Raw genomic sequence first — 17,419 nt, 5'->3', positions numbered from 1 at the left:
ATGTTCAATATTGGTGATGTTCAATGTTGGAGGCTCTCAGTTGATGTCAGTGTGGAGACTCTCAATTGATGTCGATGATGTTCAATGTTGGTGATATTCATGATGTATGATCAATGTTGGAGGCTCTCAGTTGATGTCAATGATGTTCAATGTTACGGAATAATGAGCACAGTGCGAAATCGAAATCGAATCGATCGTTCCGATTGTAGATCAACCTATGGGAAGATCGTAACGCGATGATCTCGGCATTGAGAGTGAGTATTAATAATTAGCTAATACACCAATGTTGGTGATCGTTCTGTAACTGTGTATACGTGATGTAGTTGATGTTGATGATGTTTTTATGATGTTGGTGATGTTTGATGATGTAGTTGATGTTTGTTGATGTTGATGATGTTTTTATGATATTTGATGATGTATTTGATGTTTGATGATGTTGTTGGAATAGTTAATGTTGCTGATGTAGTTGATGTTTTATTTATGTTGATGATGTAGTTGATGTTGCTTATGTAGTTAATGTTGCTGATGTTCGGAAAGGAGGAAAATTTAAAAAAGGTCTGTAGTGAGCTTTTAACGTTCAAATAGGACTTATTAGTCTACAAAATAAAAGATAGGACAAAATGGTTTAACAAATTAAAATTTGAGATTTATTGGTGTTTTGCCCATATTTTTATCTACAGTTGATTTTGTTTTAAAATATCAATTCAAAAAATATTTACATAAATAAATATCTGTTTAATTTTGTTTGAATTCATTTTTTGTTTAATTCTATTTAAAAATATTATAAAACATTTACGGTTGCCTAGATTAAAATGAAGTTACAGCCATAATTATGACACTATAAAAAATACATTTAATCTATTTTTTCAAAACTATTAAATATACACAAATATGTACATTTTATAATGAAAAAAATACTAATGAAGTATGTTTACCGATTTAAAAAATATTTATATAAACAAATTGGTCAAGTGACTCTTTAATTTGTGTTGATTGACATAAATCTAACATGGTTTAAAATTAAAGTTAAATTTAAAAAAAATTAAAAATACTCTATAGTTTACGGTCAATTTAAATTTATTGTACTCTATTAATTGACAAACTAAATTTTACTGATACGAGAATATTTTTCCTAATATACTTACTGAAATAAATATAAAAATTTAAATGTTTCATTTCATTTTTTTTTTGCCACATCACCTTAAAAACAAAGAGATAGAAAGATGAGCTAAAGAGAGGAAGAGAGAAAAAAAAAGATAAGATTATTATATCACTTGACAAACTGTGGTATGATAAATTATAATTACGAATTTTGTTGATAATGTAATTACACTTGATCGAAAGTATAATTTTTGTAATTTTAAAAAATTCATTTGTTTCAAATTTAGCAATGGAATTATTATATATGTATTTGTTATATAATACTTAGGAAAAAAACATTAATATCAACAAAATAAAATAAAATAAAATAAAATTCGTGTAACTGATGGCATGTTTGGGATGTTATCTGTTCGATTAAAAGGTCAAGAAACTAAAGAGATCTAAAATATGTTTGGAATGTACCAAAAAAAAAAAAAAAGTTCAAAAAATTTTGTACCAGTTTGAAGATTAAAACAGAAAATTTAAGCAACAAACAAAAATATTTGCAATTTCCCTTACAATTAAAAAACTCATTCTTAAATACAATAACTTTTTTTTATCTCTTAAAAAATCCAAAAAGCCACTTAAAAAGTTTTTTTTTTTTTAATTTCAAACACTCTTTTTGTTAAGAAAGTTAAAACTTACTTAAACCAAACAAAACCTAACCAAACCTTAAATCTCATCAATCATTTATTAAAACTCACTTAATGTTATTTATTTATTTATTTTTAAAATTATTTTTAATTAATTTAAAAATAAATTTATCAATCATTATTTAATCTGGTGCATAACACAAGTAATATGCTAGTTAGCAATATATTTCAATTATCAGTTACAAGGATTAAGAATTTTATTTTATCTTTTTGTCAATTTTGTTGAATGATAAATTCTGACAAAAATTACTTATAATTTTTAAAACTATAAGAAATAATTTATATTTTAAATAAATCTCAGACATAATTAACCTATTAATCTTAACGTATGGTCACACGTTGTGAAAAGTAAGAAGGTTATGAATACAAACAAAAAGGCTAACATTTGGCATTTTTTTTTTATGGATAAATTATAAATACACCTTTTAAGTTTGATTAAAATATAAATTATTTCTTGTAATTTCAAAAATTACATTTTACCTTCTGAGATTTTTAATTTAATAATAAATCGCTATTTTATTAATAAATTATCAAGTTAATTAATAATTATTAATAAATATATTTCAATTAATAATTTATTTAATTTTATTATTGTATAAGAGAACATTTATGAATTTCATTTTTTAATTAATTCTGTTAAATAAAAAATTATAACAATGAAATATTTGTAATTTTTTAAATCATAAAAGACAATTTGCACTTTAAGCAAATTTCAAAAATATATTTATAATTTATTTATTTATTTTTCAATATAAATTTTGTGCCTTGTAAAATTGGATTTTACTAACATTTGTGATTGCATTCAGTGTGCTGAGTTTGAGTTTTTTGGATTAAATTTTTTAAATACTGAGTTTTTTCGTTTTCGTATTCTTTTGTTTTTAGTAAATATTTTTTAAATTTTAAACATTTTTTTTACTTTTTTAGATACACCTTAGTTAGATATATCTAAAAAGTAGAAAATTTGAAAAAATATTTTAAAAAATTAATAAATATATAAAAATACAAAAAATGTACTTAATTTTTGTATTTTTGATATTTAATGAATTTTTAAAAGATTTTTTTTTTCAATTTTTTTACTTTTTAAATATATTTATGTTAGGTGTGTCTAAAAATTAAAAAAATTATTTAAATATTAAAAAAATTCAATAAAAAAATAGAAAAAATAAAAAAATAAAATTTTTTGAAAAATATTTTTTAAAAAATAAAAACAAGCAAGCTGATTAGTTAGATTATAAACAAGGAAAAAAGTGAAGAGTACTGTGCTACCACGGACACGAAACACAAAGACTAGACATTGTGGCTATTCCTCCTCCTCCTCCTCCTCATAGATCAGATCAGATCAGATCCCAAAGTGAAGTGAAATAGTTTTCCATTCCATCAACCAAAATTCCAACAGGGGATGAATGAACCAACAAATAATGGGGATTCCCTTTGGTGATCTCGAGAAAGTTGGCCAATCGAGAAAACCATGATTTGGAGGTCGATGGACGGACAGACAGACATATATACCCACCACCACATTCAGATTCAATTTTAGACTCAGACTCAGAGAGAGAGAGAGAGAGAGAGAGAGTCTGGATATTTCATCACCCACCACCACATTCAGATTCAATTTTAGATTCAAACTCAGAGAGAGAGAGAGAGAGAGAGAGAGATCTGACAGATTAGGGGGCCAAAAGCCTCAGGGAGTTGGTCGTGTCTTATGATCAAAACTTTGGCCTTCTGCACCAAAAAGCCACACATGAATAAATAACTCACTCAAAATATAAATATAAGCTAGTGGATGTGTGTTCGCTAATTATGAGTATTGCTAAATTTATAAAATATAAATTTTATTTTTATTTGAAAGTATAGATATTTATTTATTATTTATTTTTAAACTGATAAAAAAGAGTGTAATTAACCCTTTAGCCACCAAGTCTCTCTTAAGAAGGGGGTGTAATTAACTCCTTAGCCACCGAGTCACTCGTAAGAACGAGGTAGTGAGTTTCGGTAGACGATAATCTTAAGTTATTACAAAGAGTGCGTTTCAGTTTAACTTTCTAATAGTGTTAATCTAACAATTAATTACTTATTTTACCGATCAAATATATGAGACATAAAGGGTGTGTTTGGTTTGTATTTTGAGATAAATTTTTAAAAAATAATTTTAGGGAAAGAGTTTAAATTTTTTTTTTGATTTGTTTAGTTGTATATTTTGAAAATAGTTAAGGCTCCGTTTGACAAGGAGGTTTGTGGCTAATTTAGCCACAAAAGATAAAATAGGTTATTTTAGCCAAAACAAACAAAACATCACATCTAACTCATAATCATTACACCATTCTCTCACAAAAAAGTCAAAAAAGCAAAAAAGTTAAAAAGCCCTTCTCAAACCAAGCTTTTTAGCTTAGCCTAAAATAGTTAAAAAAGCTAAAAAGCCAAAAAGCCAACCCACTTCCCAAACGGAGGCTTTAGAATTTGGAAGTTTGAAATGATTTGATATTTTTTTTGTAGTTAAGTAGATGCGTGTGAAAGAAAAAAGCGATTAAGAATAAGAGAGGAGAGGGAAAAAATAATTAATTGATGTATAGGAAATAGAAATTTTAGAAATTTTTTTCAAAAAATTTGAACCAAACAAAATTTTAAAATTTTTTTTCAAACATTATCTTGACATACAAAGCCCAAACAATCCAACAAGTCTTCACTTGTAATTTTAATAAAACTTTCATTTTGCTAACAAAAACAAATCTATGGGTGTGTTTGGTTTAGTTTTGGGATATAAATCTTCAAAAAAACATTTCGAAAAAGAGTTGAAATTTTTTTTTGATTTGTTTGGTTATATATTTTGAAAATAGTTTTGAAATATGGGAGTTTGAAATGATTTGATATTTTGTTGTAATTGAATAGATGTGTGTAAGAGAATGAATAATTGAAAAGAAGAGAGGAGAGAGAAAAAGTAATTGATTGATGTGTAGGAGATAGAAAGTGATTTTGTAAATTTTTTTTTCCAAATCACTAAACCAAACAAAATTTTAAAAAAAAAATTCCAAAATTTATTTCTAAAAAACAAACCAAACAAGGCCTCTAATTCTTAAGTAAAAAATCACTCCATTTTGCACATAAAAGATGAACAGACTTACAAAAGATAATTCAATAAAACTTTTATTTTGCTGATAAAAAAAAAAAAAAAAAAAATCCCTAATTCTTAAGTAAAAATTCATTCCATTTCGCGCATAAAAGATGAACAGACTTATAAAGATAATAAAACATATTGCACAATAGAACAACAAGACTTAGAATTTCATGAAAACATGGCTTTGATACCGTTTTATGACATTTTTTTATGGTCAAAATAGTCCTAAGTCGACACATACACCACAGTCTAGCATATATACTACGCCAATTTTCCACAACTAGTAAGATAGAAATACCTAAGTCGAAAGAAACAACAATCACCCGAAAGTCATTTTTTTAACCTTTCAAATTCTTTGAGTCAGAGATTAAAAGATATATATATATATATATATATATATATATGTATATGTTACTCATAAATAAATGTATTTATGTGGGTAAGTCATTCGTTAAACCTCTCAAATTCTTGGAGTTAGAGATTAAAAGATAATTATAAAATATATGAAACAATAAATAAAATATATTTATTTCTGAGTAATAAAATATGTCATTACTCATAAATAAATGTATTTAAATAGGGCTGGAACAGTAAAGTGATGGAAGAAGCAAAAGCCAAATGATTCTCAACAATTAGGTAGTCCAAGAACACTAATGCTGTGTTTGGTTGGGAGATTTGGAGAGGAATTTGGAAAGGGAAAGGGAAAGGGAAAAGGTGTGTGAAACTAGGTGAATTGTAGGTATATTTTATTCACATTTCACCTAACTTTTTCCTTTTTATTTCCAAATCCCTCCGAAAATCCTCCAACCAAACACAGCGTAAAGAACTCATTGATCTCTTTCACATACTTACCAAAATTTTGCACCGATCTTTGAAACATATTTCTTTCTACCCTTATGTTTATGTCTCCAACCCTGAAAGTATGTTTTCAGTGTAACTCAAAACCCTAACCCTAATATTTTTGGGTTTAAGCTTCATTTTAAAGTTTTGATTTGATAGAATTCTTTTTTAAAATTAACCATAAGCCCCTCTAACATGTTTTCACTGGTGTTTCACTCAATTTCTTCATCACCGCGTGCATGTACATTTCATCTGCACATACAAATAGTAAAAATATACAAGAAACTTATATTTACTCAATAGAATATTATCAATTAATAAGTTAAATTAATACAACCCAACATTTAAAACTTGTCTATGCCCTCATTTGGAATATTGGTTATTTTAGTTAATTTTTTTGATTATTTAACTATTCTATAAGATGAAAAAAAGTTCTGTTTGAAATGGTTTATGGAATTTTTTTTTTTGTAGTTAAATTGATAATTGTGAGAGAAAAAATAATTAATTAATGTGTAATATATAACATTTTGTCTTATTAATTATTTTAATATTTTTTTATTTTTATTAATTATTTTAGCCAAAATCCATCATCCCAAACACATTCAAACTCCCCTAAAAACTTAGAAATGCACATGAGAGAGAGGACCGGGGCCACTGTTTTTTTGTTTGGGAAGTGTTGGATTGGAAATGATAACAGTGAATGTGAATGGTTTGTAAGAAAAAGTTGAAAACCCTTGAAAGAGAGAATAATTTCTTTATGGAGCCAATGTGCTATGGACTGTTTACTCACTGTTTTAGATAATTCAATGTATACAAATTTTGGATGCAAAGCTAAGGTTCATAAGTGGCGCAAATAAATTATTTTAGCTAAATAAATAAAATAACATAAAAAGAAAGATAAAAGATTCACACTGTACCCTATATCAGTAAGATATAATATAGTATAAAAGTTATATAAATTTATAAGTTTTATAAATATGTTAACTTTTTTAATAAAAAAAAAATAAGCAAAAGAAAAGTTTCTTGATGAAAATCGCAAAAGTACAAAGAGAGTGTACAATATACAGATACATCAATAAGAAAGTCTATGCAGAAATGCATCAAAACTAAAACACAAATGAAAGACAAATTGGAATATGATATGAACACCAAAAGCAAGATATGGATCTCATAACATTAAAAAGATATTTACTTGAAGTAGACAAAGCTCAAAGCTATCATATATACCAAGACTATGTCTCCACATTTCAGTTTTTTTGTCACTAATTTTCTTTGGCATCCAACTTGCCTTTTTAAATGAAGGTTCATATTGTTAAGGAGAAAATTAAGGAGCTAGTAAAAATAGTTCAAAACATAATTAGCAAATAAAGTATATAGCGTAAATTTAAACTTAATATCATCTATTTTTGTCAGCAAAAATTAAGATTTACTGATGTAAAAGAAAAGGTTACAGAAGTACACCGCAAATACAAAATGAAACATAGGGCTGTTTTGGAAATAGGTTAAAAAGTCAAAAAATTGCTACAAAAATAGTCAACTCTTTTCTTTCCATTTTTATACGTTTTTCTATAAAAAATCAAAAATCAACTTTTCAAAACAACCCTTAATAACATTCACAATTCATTTACTTTTTCAACAAAATTTTCAACTCACTAATGTTGCTATAAATGAGAATTAGTATATAGAATTAGATACTAACATGGGGTCATTTTAGGGCAACTTAGAGCTGACTCTCTTACATGTTTCATATGGGATTTTAGGAATCAAAGATTATAAACTAATCAACTCAACATTTATATGCTCAGAAAGTAAAGCATGCTGTGGTCCTTGAGAACAAAGTAGAAATGAAAAGTGAGAATAAATACTAGTGTAATGGAAGACTAAATCATAGACTTAGGCTAGAGAATCCTCTTTACAATTAACTTAGTATTACTACTTTTATTCTTAAACATAAACAACCCCAGAGAATAAGAATTTCCACATGCACATTCTTTGGAGTTGAGCTTAATGAGTAAATGGACTCACTAATGACACAACAAGCCAACTTAAAATACTCTAAAGACTTACTAATCAGGTCTCCCACAGTGGATAATTAATAAATACTTATGGTAGTGATTTTAGCAACATAAGTACTAAACCCACCAAATAATTTTCTAGGTAGGTAATAAAGACTCTCAATGGTCTAGCTAGAAGAGTCCCCCGTGAGGCTAACTAGCTAGAAACCCTTACCCAAACACAACACCATATCATAGGATGATAGGAGAGTTACATTCCAGCGCTGATAGATGCAAACCCTAAATAGGCTGGGATTTGTTACACTGACTGACAATGCTCTAAAAATTCAAATATTTCCTCCTCCTCCTCCTCGAGTGATGTCTCCAGAAGAAGAATTATTATCATTCCATGGAAGAGGATAAGGATATGGGAAAGAAGGGTTTTGATAGAAATCAGCTCCTCCTACTTCATTACCACCCATTCTTCTCGTGAACTCAACTGGCCTCACCGCCGGTGGAGGTGGGTGGGCAACAACAGGCAGTGCTGTCTGAATCTCATTGCACGCATAGCGAATCAAATCGGCGTTAGCGTCATCTAATTCTTTCTGGAGCCTCTCAACCTGTCTTTGGAGGAAAGAGATAGCACCAACACAGCCGTATACTGGATCCCTTACTCGTGCTTCGGCTTCGTAAGCAAGGGAATTCACTGCATCCTCTCTTTGATGAGGAGGGAGTTCATTGAGGAGTTTGGTTACATTGCTTGCACCGAAGATCTTGTGAACATTGGCGAATTTCTGTGGCTCCTCTGGTGGGAAGTAAGGTGAAAAGATGCAGCCTGGCATGCATTTCCTCCTCAGGAATTTGCAGGCAGCACAAGGGGAATTGTATGAGCTAGAGGAAGCCATTTTTACTGCACCACACCAACACCAAGTAAACCCATCAAGCAAATTTTTATTTTTTTTTTCTCCATAGCTTCTTCGTTTGGGCGTGACAGAGTCAATTCACTGTTTATTTTATATACTCACACAGACTTTAATTTGTTGAAAAATACATAGAATACGTAAGTTTATTGTATAGTTTAGTATACAGTAAAAAGAATACACTGTGAAGAATGTCCTTTGTAAAAATCTTCTTCCTCCTCTTCTTCTTTTGTTTTTCTTTTTTTCGAGTCCATCTGCGATCGTGACTCCTAAAATCTGATCAGTGCTTAATTTATCCTTAGGGAAATCACCACAATAAGTTTGAGTCGCCAAATTTTCTCTAGACTTAGAAGACTGCTTAAAGATCCTCTCTCTCTCTCTCTCTCTCTCTCTCTCCCACACACACACACGCACACACACACACACTTTCAGTTTGAGCTTGCATGTTTTCCTTAGTTTGGTTTTAAATTTTGTCTTTTCTTTTATCCATTAATTCTCTCTCTCTCTCTCTCTCTCTCTCTCTCTCTCCACATTTTCAGACTCCTAGATTTGGTAGAATTCAGTGCATCATCAGCTATCATGAAGTAATAATATTCTTCTGAACTGAGTTGAACATGAGATCTGGCCGGTGCAGCCTCCCATAATTATCTTTCACAGCTGTGGTATGTACTAAGAAAGCACATGAACATTTCTTGTCTTACTACTAAATTCATATTGGAAAACCCTAGATCAGAGAGATTTGTACTCAAAAGGAATATATATAGGGTCTCCTTAAGCCTTTTAGCTTTCCTAATTCCTATGTATTGAAACTTAATCAGAAAGAAATTATCATAAGAAAAGTTGTAACAATGAGCACCATGTGTTTACCTGTTTGTGATCTCTAGGTTTCTTTGATCAGAAGAGCAAAAAGGGAAGTACTTTTTCTCTTGTAGGAGCTCTTTTAGGAGCTGTTCTTTGTTTCTTTAAATACAAAGTATGATGTAGCAAGCCTATGAAAGATGTGAGAGCTTCACAGATTCATCTCTGGAGGTTGAACCTCAAAGAGGAAAACCTAATTGGAGAGAGAGAGAGAGAGAGAGAGAGCAACCCCTGCAAATTAAGCAGCCAAAGGTAGTGGTGAAGGAGAGGGGCAAACAGCATTTAGTGGATGGAGAATGAATGAAGGCAAAAGACAAAGGTAATAAATGAGAGGTACACTAAAAAAGATGACTTTGACACTGCATCTAATAATAATATCATGGTTGTGTGTGGGGATGTCCCCATTTTTTCTTCTACCTTATTTCTCCTTCTCATACATTGAGACCACAAAAATCTACAGGCTAAAATCCGAAAAAAAAAAAAAAAAAAAAAAATAATAAAAATAAGAAAAAGTAAAGAGAGAAAAATCAGATCACATATCAATCTAATAAGTCCTAATTTATGTATGTATACTGCATATATATACATATATATATATATATATATATAGAGAGAGAGAGAGAGAGAGAGAGAGAGAGAGAGAGAGAGAGAGAGATTGCCCTGTGAAAACCACCATGTATCTTGGGCAGGATTGCTGGACTGGACCCCTTAAGATAGATAAAATGGTGCAGTGAATTGCAAGGTCAAAAGTGAATGTCTTCCTCAAGAGTCTACTGTTTATTAGAATCAACAAACTCTTTTGTTGAAAGAAACCTTCTATACAGATTAAGCTAAAGTTTAGTGAAAGATCTTGTTAACTAAAGTCAGCTAAAAAATGAAAAACTAGTAATCTAAATGTAGCCAATGTCAGCATTCAATGTTAGTTTAAGTTTAATATGATAGAAAAGAAAGGAAATCTATTGAAAAATATATGTAATGAACTAATTAAGCTGATAACTGTGAACAAAGTGCATTTATTTTCTCTTCAATCTCTTATACAACATTCTTGGACTGTGAAGAAGTTCATGATTACTCATCTAAAGAAAGTTTGGTTTCCCAACAAGGCTTAATATAGAAATTTAAACTGATCAATATGAGTTTGTGTGCGAGTGCTTGCGCATTTTAGTTTCTTTTATGCAATAACATTTTTTAAGCAATGTGTAAGTTATCATTCTGTGTTGGTTAAAAAGGTCAAGAATGTATCAGGTAATAACCGGTATTTTCCTAGTGTTGGAGATTTTCTTTTAATTGCTATGTATTATTCTCTATGAAGAAGTGGCACAGTAGAATTCTATGCATTCTTAGTCATTGAAAAGTATTCATAAAGGATTTTTAATATTTTCAAATTATTGATAGAGGACGTAAGAGGTAAATGTAATTGTGCATCCAGGCAGAATGCTGACTTGACTAAATTGTGAAAGTGATTTAAGAAATAAAAATAAAAACTGAAAAAAACAAAACAAAACAAAATGCAGGTTCTTCTTGGAAAAAGGCTGTAATAACACGCGTACTTCGAAAATATTGGTATACTCGTATCAAGTCTTTATTGAGTATTAGCACACTTACTGATAATATTATATGTGTATTGAGTACTCAAAATATATAGCAAATACTTTCTATATATTTTTCAACAATTGGGTACTTTATGGATATTTCATGGGTACGAGTACATCAAGGGTATATCAAGCCATGGAATATTAGTGCTGATATATTTAGTTTATTAGAAAATTTTGATTTACTCGAGATTGTAAATTCTTTACTTGATGTACTAGGGATAAAAAAATATATTATTTAATGATAAAGTTGATAGAAGTGGAAATTAAAATTTCAAGTTTCTAAATTTTAGTTTACTTTTAGAATGAAACTTTATTTTGTATTTTCTCTTATTTAATGGAATTAAAATACGTTATGGATTTTGATTTGGTATTGATATTGTTAAATTATGATTTGTTTTTTGATTTTGTAATTTGTGTTTCTAGTTTTGGTATTGAACTTCGATTTTTAGGTTGAATATCAAACTATAAATTATAAAAAAATAAAAGATTAATTAATATATCCCAGCTGTACACACATCTTATTTTTTTAAAGTTTTGTTGTATCGATATACCCATACTAATATTCATACCTGCACCCGTGTTGATAGATGTACTATATATAAATGTAAGGTTTTCAGAAAATAGTTTTCAAAAAATTTTACTTTTTTTATTTTTTGTATTTTAATGTTTTCAATGAATTTTTTTGATATTTTAAGTAATTTTTTTAATTTTTAGACACACCAAACATAAATACACTTAAAAAATATAATATTTGTGAAAAAAATCTTTACAAAATTCACTAAATATTAAAAAATACAAATATATATATATATATATATGAAAATTCAGTACATTTTTAGTATTTTTGTGTATTCTTTATTTTATTAAAATATTTTTCACAAATATTTTAATCTTTAGATATATCTAAGGTGCATCTAAAAAAGTAAAAAAATTGTTTAAAATTTAAAAAATATTCACTAAAAACAAAAAAATACGAAAAACATAAAACCCAATTTTCAAAAAATTAAATTTAGAAAACTGAAACCAAACACACTAGTACTCCCAAGGTTTTAGGGTTACAAGATGATTTTATTTATTTATTTATTATTATTGTTATTTATTTATTTTTTTTGCAGAGTTACTGCATATAACACCAAGACGATGGAGGGTGACAATGCATGATTGTAACTAAATGGTTTTGGTATTAGTTGGATGGTTTTGGTATTAGTTGGTAATTTTGTAAAGAACCAGTTTAGTTTAGTAATGTTTTATGGTCTATACTCTTATGAATATGGCCAAGTTGGGGAATTCGAAACTTTAATGTAAACCTGAATATTTGCAGTTGTTGTTCTTTTTCTTTATTTATTTCTAAAGTTGTGCTAAAATAGAAATCTAGTTAAATTTCTAAAACTATAAAGGGTGCTCAAGTAGTAATTAAATTCCTAAATTTTCATTCTCAAAGATGATATGACCTAAACACAAACTACCGCTCATCCCAACTCTTAATTTCCTAATGGGATTACTCAAATTTGATCCCTGGCATCTTTTCCAAACTTCAGAACAATCACTGAAATTTATCAATTACAAGAGAAACTATAGCAGGGCAATCAAGCATTTGGGAGGTGTATAAAGCTTTCACCACAACAGTTAGGCATCCTACTTATACAATACCAAATAAATATATATATATATATATATATGTTACACCGATTGGTAACTTCATTTTTTTTAAAAAAAATATTTTTTATCAACAAATTTTATTAGATAAATAAAGCATTACAAGAAGTAAAGGAAAGGAAGAAAAGCATCAATTTGAAAAGCTAAATGGCTTATATCCAATTTGATGTAATATTTGATTAGCAAAAAGCCAACGAACATAAACACAGCACCTAACATAAAGCTTAAACTCCTACACCCAACACGTGTAGTTTTTTTCATTTAAAAATTGTTTAAGTTCTCCAGAATACTTTCACTTCGAGAGTATTGATCTTTCATTTTGAAAATATATATCCATTGGTAACTTTGTAAGCCCAAAAATATAAAGAGAAGGTATCTCTTTTAAGGTTTGAAATTTTTAATTAATATAACACTTAAGTTCATTTTCATTAGTAATTCATGTGTCCTATGAATGAAAAAAATGATGTTATCATATATTTTATACTAATGTATATTTACATTGTTTACTCACTATCTACATTAATTTTAATTATTTTAACCTTATTAAAATAGAGGGCAGTATAATTATTCTAAATTTGTAAAACTAATTATATTTTTCTCAAATTTTAACGGAGTTGAATGTGATTTACCCAAGAAAAAAAATCACTTATACACAGAAGAGGATGGGTTTAACATACGTTCATAATCGTGGGCTAGTAAAATCTTAGCTAGAATATTAGGGGAAATTCCAATTGAGCGCAAATTTAGGGGGAGAAAAAAATTATACATCAGCAATAAACTTTATAAATATTAATAATTAAAATTCTAAATTTTTCATGTATTTATATATTTTTTAAAAGCATCATTGAATTGTGATTTCAGCAAATATTATGTTAGAGAGTATTGTGTTCCTTGGCTAAAATCTTTGAATATTTTGAAATCTTATGGTATGCACTCTTTAGGGGTGCTTGTCATGCACCATACCACAAAAATATATAATTTTATCATAAAATTTTGTAACATTAATCATAAAATAAATAATCTCACCATAAGTTGGTGTAATAAAAATGTCCTAATAAAAAAAAAGAAAGAATAATTTAGATCACAAACAAGAAACACAAGACATAAATACACGTGACTCTATGAAATCGTCTATATTGATTCACACCAATTTTGTTATGGTTAGTGATAGAAAGCTCTAATACTAGAGTTCTAACATAAGCTCTAATGAGGTGTCAAAAAAAGAAGAAGAAGAAGAAGAAAAAAAAAAAGAAAAAGAAAAAGCAAGCGAAAACACCACATCATCATGTGAGACCCACCATTAGAAGTCCAAAACATTATTGTTTTATTATATTAAAAAAAAGTATTTAAGCGACTACAATAATATATATAGGGTAAATTATACTTCCCTCCCTTGAGGTTTTAATGAAATTATAAAAATCTCCCTAGAGGTTTCTGAAATGACTTAAACCGCCCTTAATATTTAGTTTTCTATTGCACTATAACCTGTCCTGAGGTTTAAAGAAATGTGAAAACAACAAAATCCTCCCTTGAGCTTTAGTTTTTAATTACACCGGCCTCCCATAAAGTTTAATTAAATTATAGAAACATTTCCTAAGATTTCTTAAATGATAGAAACCTTTTACTTTCCTATTAGTGATTCCCACTTCTATTATATTATTGCATAATAAAAAAATAAATAAAAATAAAATAACATAAAAAATATTGACATCATTAAATAATTTAATTACATTTGCAATTTACCATTTAAAACTAATCAATTACAAAAAAGAACAAAAGAATTATTTTGTAATTGAACAAAATCTTAAATGGTAAAATTGAAAATATAATTAAATTACTTGATGATGTCAATATTTTTTGTCATTTTTTTTTTTTTTTTTTTTTATGATGTCAAAGGATTTTGGATAAAGGAGGCACAAACAATTAATAGTAATTACACGCATAATAATGAGAGAAACTAAAAATTGTATTTTAAAATCTTTGTAATTTGACACAATTTTAAATGGTAATTGAAAATCTAATGAAATTATTTAATGATGATATTTTCTTCTTCTTCTTCTTCTTCTTTTTTTTTTTTTTTTTTTTTTTTTTTTTTGGATAAACTAACAGAAGAGGGAATCAGTAATAAAAAAAAATTAAACTTGAGGGGAGATTTCTGTCATTTCACAAACCTTAGGAAATGTTTTTGCAATTTGATTAAACCTCTACAGAGGTCAGTGTAATTGAAAACTAAACTTCAAAGGAAGTTTCTGGTTGCGTTTGGTAGAACTTTAGAATTATGATTTAAAAATAGAGTTGTATTTTGAATTTGTGAGTTTTGGAATTATAATTTGAGTGTGAAAAATTTATTTGGTTATGAGTTTTGAATTGAGTTTGAATTAAGTGATTTGGCATATAATATTTGATTCAAGAATTTACAACTCATAACCAAAAACACAACCCAAAATTCTATTTAAAGCTCATAAAAAAATTGTAAAAAAATTCCCAAAATATTTCTTATTTAAAATATAAAAATAACAAGTGTCAAAAAAAAAAAAACGCATGAACACCGTTTCAGTCAACCGGTCGAACGTCCGAGAGGATGACCGGATAGACGTGTTTTGAAAAGTGAGTGTGTAATCAATTTTTAAAAATTGTAAATAAACAGAGCACTCAAATCATATTGTGGAATCATGTTTGGAAAGCTCTACCAAACATAGCCTCCATATTTCATTAAACTTTATGGAAGGTCAGTACAATTGGAAACTAATCCTCGAGAGAGGTTTAAGTCATTTCAAAATCTCAGAAGAGATTTATGCAATTTCATTAAAACTTCAGGAGAGGTGTAATTTATATATATATATATATATATATATATTAGTGTTCACATTAACAGATTATTACAATATTCTTATTAGGGAGAAGTTTCTCTCCTGTCTTTAATTGGATTGGATGATCCAAACGGTTCATTTTTTAGACCTTTTCATGTATATCATTACAAAAAAGGTCAATTCTACAATCGTAACATATTCATTTTATCACATATATTTTTTTAAATGATTGTTTTTTTTTTTTTTGAAAACACACTTATCGTTCATTTTTTTAGTGGCAAATGCAATAAAATAAAAATGTTACAATTATTGAATCAATCTAATTTTTTTTTATGAATGATATACATGAAGAGCTCTAAAACATAAACAGTTCAAGTTATTAAAACAAGACTTATAATAAACTCTACAAGCCCAAATAATACCTCTCCAGTCAAGATGAGGACGGAAGAAAAGCCTCCCCATCATATTACTAAAAAATAATTCACTTTGGGATCATAATATCCAAATAACCATCTTTGGCCTTCGCAATCTTGTATGCTATTTTTTTTTTTTTTTTTTTTTTGGGTGTGTGGCTATTTTAGCTACAAAAAAGATAAAGTAAATTAAAAAGTCAATAGGACAAAATGTTACATTCAAACCATAATCGTTTTATTTTTTCTTTCACAAAAGTAAAAAAAAAAACCATAAAGTTCATCCTGAACGAGATTGTTTAGTCTCAAAAATTGTTAAAATGGTAAAAAGCCAACTTATATCTCAAACAAAAGGGTAATCAGGCGTGCAAATACTAATTAGACTCTACAAACTCAGTGCAACTAATTAATTAAATGGTTTCCCCATGCTAGACTAAACATTTTTTTTGGATTGTATGCTACCTTTACTTTCCATGTCTCCTTGCATTCTTTATTGCCCCCAATCCTCCATTAATTATTGGACCATATGGGAGGATTAAGAGTGTAGATTTGTATACAACATTTAGAAGAAACTAATAAACACTTCTTTAGATTAGAAGTGGGCCTTCAATTCAATTATACCATCAAAATAATAGTGACCCATCCCTAACCACTTATTATTCTTTTAATACCATTTTAGGTTTCAGATCAAGAAAAGCTTACATACCCTACCACTTCTCAAGCAATCTCAATCAACCATGCATAGCTATGAGATTTTTTCATGGGCTCTCTCTCTCTCTCCATTTTTTTAATGGGTCTATGAGTACATCATCCTATTTCCTAATGAGATAGGGGAGAGTTGGGAGTCTACCATTTCTGCACGCCTGTTGGATATCTATACAGCCATTCCATGTGGGTCAGATTGCAGACATTTATTTAGAAATCGAGAATGGCCCTAATGATTGGCAACGCTGTAACTGGTCAATAAATTGGTTTCTCATCATTGATTTAATACGCACTTACAATAATTCATTTCTTTTATTAATCTCCCTTTTTCCCCACCAAACTTCTCAATTCTTCTCCAAAACATTGACAATTCTTCTAAAAAATTTAACTTTTAATAATGATATATACAAACAAAAAAAACTTGTACAAAAATATATACAAAACAAAGTGATTGATATGTATCCATTCATTTCAAATTAAAAGGCCTATTAAAGTGACTTGTATTTTTTAAAATGTCATTGACATATCATTTTTATAAGATTTTTTGTATAAAATTGTGGGTGTTGATTTCTGACCCACAACAAAACAAAAAACTTAGCTAGAGAGTACGCGACAGAATAGATTAAACCAACCACTTACCAACAAGAAAATAAGAATACCATGGTGGCTCGTCTACCTGGGGGCACTCCGACGATTAAGTCAGTCAACTTATCTCTCAAAGATATC

At 28.3% G+C, this 17,419-nt stretch overlaps 1 protein-coding gene across 1 annotated transcript; it reads right to left on the bottom strand.

Annotated features, from left to right (window-relative positions):
- Positions 1-7,641: 7,641 nt before the first annotated feature.
- On the bottom strand, positions 7,642-9,973 carry LOB (Lateral organ boundaries (LOB) domain family protein). The gene is made up of 2 exons (XM_028195867.2): positions 9,527-9,973; positions 7,642-8,649 (listed from the first exon to the last, which is right to left on the bottom strand). The coding sequence occupies exon 2, from the start codon at positions 8,642-8,644 to the stop codon at positions 8,087-8,089; it is 558 nt and encodes a 185-aa protein (XP_028051668.1). The 5' UTR covers positions 8,645-8,649; positions 9,527-9,973; the 3' UTR covers positions 7,642-8,086.
- Positions 9,974-17,419: the final 7,446 nt, after the last annotated feature.

The sequence above is a fragment of the Camellia sinensis genome, chromosome 15 (assembly GCF_055761805.1).
Source record: "Camellia sinensis isolate YWXY chromosome 15, ASM5576180v1, whole genome shotgun sequence".
Classification (NCBI taxonomy): Eukaryota; Viridiplantae; Streptophyta; class Magnoliopsida; order Ericales; family Theaceae; genus Camellia; species Camellia sinensis.
This window is presented reverse-complemented; position numbering and strand designations above follow the sequence as displayed.